Consider the following 7,795-nt stretch of genomic DNA (forward strand, 5'->3'; position numbering starts at 1 on the left):
ATGGGAACCTCAGGAAGGGTGGGCTTCAGCTTCTCTTCTTTGCAATTCTCCAGGCTTTGCCTTCCTGCTCTGCTAATTTCATCATCACACTAGTAGCAAGATGGCTGCAGTTCTTTTGTGCATCACATCCAGAACTGATAATGTCCGAAGGAAGAAAAAGGACCAGCATTTCCTGTGAGTCTTTCTTAGGAGCAGGAGAACTTTTCTTAGATGCCGACTAGGATCTCATCAGTGTCCTGTCTTATTTTCAGAATTGATTCACATGCTCATTCTTTTTTTTTTTTTTTTAATTAATTTTTATTGGAATATGGTGGCTCAGTGATAAAGAATCCACCTGCAATGCAGGAAATGCAGGAGATGCAGGTTCCATCCCTGGGTCTGGAAGATCTCCTACAGGAGGAAATGGCAACCTACTCCAGTATTCTTGCCTGGAGAAATCCCATGGACGTGGGAAATCCTCTGTCCATGGGAAATCCCATGGGCAGAGGAGCCTGGTGGGCTACAGTCCATGGGGTCACAAAAAAGTTGGACACAAGGACTTAGTGACTAAACAACAACAGTAGTTGCTTTTACAATGTTGTGTTAGTTTTTGTTGTACAGCAAAATGAATCAGTGCACATGCTTATTCCTAAACCACTTTCTAGAAATGAGAATGACAAGGGTAACTTTGAATAGCCTAGACTAATTTGAATCAACATTTGGAAGTAGACATAAGGACACTATCCCCTGGGTTAAATGGTCAGGGAATTAGTTCAGTTCAATCGCTCAGTCGTGTCTGACCCTTTGCGATCCCATGGACTGCAGCACGCCAGGCCTCCTTGTCCGTCACCAACTCCCAGAGTTTATTCAAACTCATGTCTATCGATTTGGTGATGCCATCCAGCCATCTCATCCTCTGTCGTCCCCTTCTCCTCCCGCCTTCAATCTTTCCCAGCATCAAGGTCTTTTCCATTGAGGCAGCTCTTCATATCACCTGGCCAAAGTATTGGAGTTTCAGCTTCAACATCAGTCCTTCCAATGAATATTCAGGACTGATTTCTTTTAGGATGGACTGGTTAGATCTCCTTGCAGTCCAAGGGACTCTCAAGAGTCTTCTCCAACACCACAGTTCAAAAGCATCAATTCTTTGGTGCTCAGTTTTCTTTATAGTCCAACTCTCACATCCATACATGACTACTGGAAAAACCAAAGCTTTGATTAAATGGACCTTTGCTGTTAATGTCTCTGCTTTTTAATATGCTGTCTAGATTGGTCATAACTTTTCTTCCCAGGAGCAAGCGTCTTTTAATTTCATGGCTACAATCACCATCTTTAGTGATCTGGAGCCCAGAGAAATAAGGTCTGCTACTCTTCCACTGTTTCCCCATCTATTTGCCATGAAGTGATGGGACCACATGCCATGATCTTAGTTTTCTGAATGTTGAGTTTTAAGCCAACTTTTTCACTCTTCTCTTTCACTTTCATCAAGAGGTTCTTGAGTTCTTCTTCATTTTCTGCTGTAAGTTTGGTGTCACCTGCATATCTGAGGTTATTGATATTTCTCCCAACAATATTGATTCCAGCTTGTGCTTCAACCAGTCCAGTCTTTCTCAGGGAATTAATCCCTTTATAAATAAGTGTTTTCTTAGAACTGTAATAGATTTTGGAGAAGCTGCTAATAATATTAATTAAAGGAGATAAAATTTTTAAGACTCTGCATGAATGAAAATGTCTCCATTATACCTTCACACTGGATTTATAATTTAGCTAGGGCTAGAATTTTAGGTTGAGAATTATTTTCTCTCAGAAACTTGAAGCATTGCTCCATTGCCTGCTCACATCCAGTATTAACCCTGGCTGTATCTAGGCTTCATCCTTTGCCTCTGACCTAATCCCTCTTCTGTCTAAATTCGAGGCTATTGGTCATCAGTAAATCCCCCAAAGGCCTTTAGGGTGCCAAGACTCTGTGCTTATCTCTTTCCCTTGGGGTGGGATAAATCAGTGGACCAGCAGTAACAGACCTGCGTTGTAGTGTCTTCCAGACCTTGGACAAGTCACCTAATCTCATCCGTGTCTAATAAATTTTAGGGATCTCTCCCGAAAGTGACTGCAGAACCTATTTGATCAGCACACATCTGTTTAATAACTGCCTAGAGAAGTTTTGCTTTAAGACAGTTGTGCTAAATTTCCCTGTAACAAGGAGAAACTTGAATGATTGCTTTCACTGACTCTAAGCAGTGTCTGATAAGTTTTTCAATAATATCTGTTTAAGAAATGATCATTGGAGAAGGAAATGGCAACCCACTCCAGTATTCTTGCTTGGAGAATTCCACGGACAAAGGAGTCTGGTGGGCTACAGTCCATGGGGTCGCAAAGAGTCGGACACGACTGAGCGACTAACACACACACACACACACAAGAAATGATCATAGCTTATAAGGAGAGTCCTCATGATGAGCTTTTATTTGAGGCTGTAAAGACATGAGTTGTTTTTACCATCTGCTCTCTGACCTGGCTCTTTCTGCCTCCACATTTCCATCTTACACACAGACACACACATATGCACTCCCTGTCCTCTCTTTCTCTGTTCCTCCTCCCACTTCTTACCTCTCCTTCCCATGGAAGAGTGGTGAAAGATAGTCTTAAGGTAGAACCTAACTTAATACAGCTCCTTCAGGTGATTATGGAAGAGTGGTCACATAATTTACCTTGGTGCTGCTCTAAGAACTACCATCCATGCTGTGTGCTAAAGTCACTTCAGTCATGTCCAACTCTTTGTGACCCCATGGACTGTAGCCCGCCAGGCTCCTCTGTCCATGGGATTCTCTGGGCAAGAACACTGGAGTGGGTTGCCATTTCCTTCTCCAGGGGATCTTCCCATCGGGGGTCAAACCTACGTCTCTTATGTCTCTTGCATTGGCAGGCAGGTTCTTTACCGCTAGTGCCACCAAGAACTTCCATAATCATTACTAAAGTAGAGACTACATATGATGACAAATTCAGCAGTTGTTTGTCCTGAGATGTGTTAATGAGTCTTTTGGGGCAACAGATATAATTTAGCTATATTTTATAGCTGTATTTAAGAAGCATCTTTAGCTAGCTATATTATATATACTACATATTATACATATTATATGTATATAAAGCAAAAAAAGAAAAAAGCTGTCAGCAAAGCAATGTTTAAATGAGGGGAGTTTGTGGAATTCAGCAGGCTTTCAGTAAAGGATGGATGGATGGATGGATGGATGGATGAATGAATGGATGGATAATGAATGGACAGATGGACTGACAGATGAATTAATCTCATTTTTAGAAAGGTCATTTTCAATTCTGGATTATAGAGGTGAGGCTGGAGGTGAAAACATCAGTTAGGACTAGCCTAGTTGAAGTGATAAAATCTGTGTTTGTCTTAAAAATGAAGAGAGCTAACTTTTTTGATACCCCACTGCTGTTCATTTTGCTTTGGGTCTTGTGAGCAATTGAAGGGTAACAAAAAACTATCCAGGTTGGCAGGCACTGGTTTCTACATGCTTCCTTCCTAGTCTTTTCCCACCCACTTCATCACCTGTTCTTTGTGTTCCTTTAGTTTTCTTTGGAGGTAAAGGATATTCTTAGTGCTTTGCAATGTGAGTTTTAGTCTATGTATTCTGAGAGTGTCAGCATTCTTTTCACCTCCCACCTCTAGCACCTACCCTTAGAAAGATATTATTTGTCTGTTGCTGAATTCTTAGAGGAGATTAAAGACATTTCCATTATCCTTTTTTCTCTTGTGTTCAGTCTTTGGGCTTTTTAGCTTGTAGCTGATAAGAGTAAAGCTTACATATTTATCAAATGAAATAATGTTGTGAGAAAAGCTCCTGATAATATAATAAGTATACCAGGGTCTCAGAAGTCACCGTGAATCTGGTCATCTTGGCCATTTTTGCAGTAGAGTGCAATTATGTTGAAGTTTATAATAAAAGCTGCATAATCCTGAATTGCTTTAGATTTATCAAAGATTAAACTGTATGCAGCTGTTGGGGAGGAAGAATTTGTTCTTGGTTCTTTGGGTGATCTGATAACCAAATTAACATAAAGCAGATTAACTGGAGAAAAGCAAATTTAATTATGTACCTACAGGGGCCCCAGAAGAATATGAGGGCCAGTGAGGCAGTTGAGGCTTCTCTACCATTCAGAGCTAAGGAATGGGATAGGAGAAGGAGCTTCAAAGAGGAGGAGGGTAATTGACGGGAAAATGGGAAAAACAGATATTTGGTAATTAGATTGTTTGTCTTGCCATATGCATAGGTCATTCTGATAAAAGTTCTCTCCGGTAATAGTCTGTCTCCGAGCCAGCACCCCTCTGCCCATCTAAATTCTTTTAGGCCATTGAAGGGGGAGATAGGTCTTCCTGAGCCTTTTGGACCTTCACTGTCTTCAACTCAAGAGAGTCTGCATGCCAAAGTGGCACATTTTGTTCTGAATACCTTTGCAGCATTGTCTTTGTATTACTGTACTTCAGTTCAGTTCAGTTGCTCAGTCGTGTCCGACTCTTTGTGACCCCATGGACTGCAGCACGCCAGGCCTCCCTGTCCATCACCAACTCCTGGAGTTTACTCAAACTCATGTCCATTGAGTTGGTGATGCCATCCAACCATCTCATCCTCTGTTGTCCCCTTCTCCTCCTGCCCTCAATCTTTCCCAGCATCAGAGTCTTTTCCAATGAGTCAGCCCTTCGCATCAGGTGGCCAAAGTATTGGAGTTTCAGCTTCAACATCAGTCTTTCCAGTGAACACTGTACTTCATGATATCCCAATTCTTTAAAAGTTTTAGCTTCAAGCATATGTATTAGGTGGTAGACTGGTGCCCTAAGAAACAGATTCTGAAATTCGAGTGTCCGAGTTTTATTGAGGAATGCTTTCACCATCAACACCCAAGCAGAACTAGGCAGTTCTGGGCTGCGTTACAGTTGTAAGACTTCAGCCAACCCTGCAGAGAGCCCGGTCAGGGGTTGGTCCTTCAGAGTCACCTCAGCTTGAGGCGAGAAAGCCAGACTTTTATGCCTTTTATTATCTTATTGTTCCATAACAAATTTCCTGTAAAACATAGCAGCTTAGCACAGCAACTGTTTATTATCTCATAATTCCTGTCAGTCACGAACCCAAGCTGAACACCTCACAGTCTCTCTCACAGGCTTCATCCAAATATTGGCCAGGTAGCAGTCACTTCAAGGCCTGACTGGGACAGCCCACTTCCCAGCCCTCTCACATGCTGTTGGCATACCTCAGAATATCCACTTCCAAGATCATTCACACAGCTGTTGGTTGGCCTCCAGACCCTCACTAACTTGTTGACCAGAGACATCGGTTTCTTCCCATGTGGACTTCTCCATAGGGCAGCCCACAGTATGGCCACTGGCTCCCTTTAGAGCAAACAGGGAAGAAAGTGAGAGTGCCCGAGACAGGCCACAGTCTCCTGCAATCTAATCTCAGAAGTGACGTACCATAATCTTTGTCGTATTCTATTCATTAGAAGCAAGTCCCTTGGTTCAGCTCACAGTCAGAGAGGGAGAATGACTCAAGGACATGGACACCAGGAGGCAGGGGATCTTTGGTGGCCACCTTCGAAGCTGCCTATCAACCCCTGTAGCAGCCAGTCCACTGGATGCAGGCTGCCCACGATGGGAGGTGACCTTGGGCGAAACAGCTTTCTTCAGCTGCGGAAGTTCCCAAAGAGAGCACACAGCTGAGGGTTGCTCTGATAGTTGGGGCAGTCCGAATGGGATTTGGATGGTACCAAACAGCATCCACGGGCTTTCCAGGTGGCACTAGTGGTAAAGAACCCTCTTGCCAATGCAAGAGACCAGGGGTTCGATCCCTGGAGGAAGGCATGGCAACCCACTCCAGTATTCCTGCCTGGAGAATCCCAAGGACAGAGGAGCCTGTGGGCTACAGTCCATAGGGCTGCACAGAGTTGGATATAACTGAAGCAATTTAGCATGCACACATGTGAACAGTATCAACTTTAATATGTATAACTCTTTTTTAACTAGGATATTTAATAAGCCAGAATTTCTCAGTCTTGATATTTAAACTATGCAACATGTATTATTTCCTTATCTGTTTTTGTGGCTTTGTTTCTTGCACTCTTGGAAACATCCCTTATATATGTTACTTTGCAGATTATATTACATACAAGACTGGTGAATACATTCTTTCACTGGAAAACACTTTAAAAAAAAAATTTTTTTTTAAGGAGAAATTATATTGTACCATGTATCAGAATCATTCTCTTTTGGGTATAGAAATTCATTTGAAAATTTTCAGCAAGCAGCATACAACTAAATATTTCTTAACTTACAATGAATAATTGTTAAAAAGCATTTTAACTAAGCTAAAAGATAGATCCTAAATGCAAAAGCATTTTCAAAACAGTATTTACCCTTTTTCTAGATATGTAAAGAAGGTAACAGGTGATTAGGAATAATGGATTTCTTTTTCAGATTACAAATTTTAATTGAATAAAGTTATACAGATTTCTATTTTGTCTTTAATCTAATTTCTTTCAATTTTCAAGTGTGGTTTTCTTTATCTCTCTCTTTCTTTTAACTTTATTTTTTTAGGTGAAGAAGACCAGGTCCCTGATTCTGTCATATTTCTTTATCAAATAACCAGAGGAATTGCAGCAAGGAGTTATGGACTCAATGTGGCTAAACTAGCAGATGTTCCTGGAGAAATTTTAAAGAAAGCAGCTAGCAAGTCCAAAGAGCTGGAAGGATTAGTAAATATGAAAAGGTCAGAATGATTGTGTTGCATTTTTGATTTATAATGAACTCTTCCAAGTTGTCCCAGGAAGAGGATTGTCCTGTAAATGAACATCAGATCTTCCTTCAAGCACCTCTTCAAATATTCTGAAACATTCAATTATGATAAAATGAAAATGGTTCTTCCCAAAGCCCATGTGAATTCATTTAGGCCTCTCTAGTCAGATCTTTATCTGTTAAGTTGCTAAGTTGGTTTTCCGATCATTTTTCTAAAGAATTAACTCCTTTGTGTATACCAACACATTGGTTGCTTAAAATATTCATTTATGAAGAATATTACTAATGGAAACCTCGATATATAAATAATATTTACAGTATTTCTTTTATACTCTTTTATGCTCATTCAGATATGCAGCAGTTGCATTCAGAAGTGAAGGATTCTGTCAGAACGTGAATGAAAATAATAGTACTGGGTTAACCAAAAAGTTCTTTAGGTTTTTATATAACATCTTACAGAAATGCCTGAATGAACTTTTTGGTAAAATCAGTATCACAGAGCTAGGTGATTAGAGTCGGTATCTGTGCATGTCACTTACTTTGTGGATTTGTTTGTGACAGATTTTTTATTCTAAACAAACTTCTCCACCACCTAGAATGCTTTATGTGAATGCACTTTTACCCTGGACATCCCGTCATACAAACCTGAAACATACTTTGGAAGGAAGATATTCCTAGGAAAATACCCTATTAATAAATAATAAATTGCAGCCTTTTGTTTCCCAAATATCAGATTATATTTTAAAAAAGCATAAACTCCTCGCCCACCTCCTACCCCACCCTGCTCTGCCTGAAGAGTCTAATTGACCTGCGGCAGGGTATTGTTGCTCTGGTCCATGACCATGTGATCTGGAGCGAATAGGCTGTAAGTCAGATAGAACATCCTGGCTGGCCATTATGCTGTAGGAATATTTTTTAGTTCTGGGAATTATTACCAATTTAAATATTGAACTATGAACACCTGATATTTTAGTTAAAGAGACAGTTGCCAGCTTGTATACTGACAGTCCTGCAAGC

The 7,795-nt window shown here is 40.7% G+C and overlaps 1 protein-coding gene across 3 annotated transcripts in view; it reads left to right on the top strand.

The window, feature by feature from the left end:
- MSH3 (mutS homolog 3) overlaps nt 1-7,795 on the top strand; it is a 185,987-nt gene that overhangs the window by 175,616 nt on the left and 2,576 nt on the right. For all 3 annotated transcript variants that reach the window (XM_010863368.1, XM_010863367.1, XM_010863366.1), the window contains exon 23: nt 6,581-6,752. In XM_010863368.1, the coding sequence (XP_010861670.1) occupies nt 6,581-6,752 (172 nt within the window). The remainder of the gene's footprint in view (nt 1-6,580; nt 6,753-7,795) is intronic.

This window comes from Bison bison, unplaced genomic scaffold, assembly GCF_000754665.1.
Source record: "Bison bison bison isolate TAMUID 2011002044 unplaced genomic scaffold, Bison_UMD1.0 scf7180017864490, whole genome shotgun sequence".
NCBI lineage: Eukaryota > Metazoa > Chordata > Mammalia > Artiodactyla > Bovidae > Bison > Bison bison.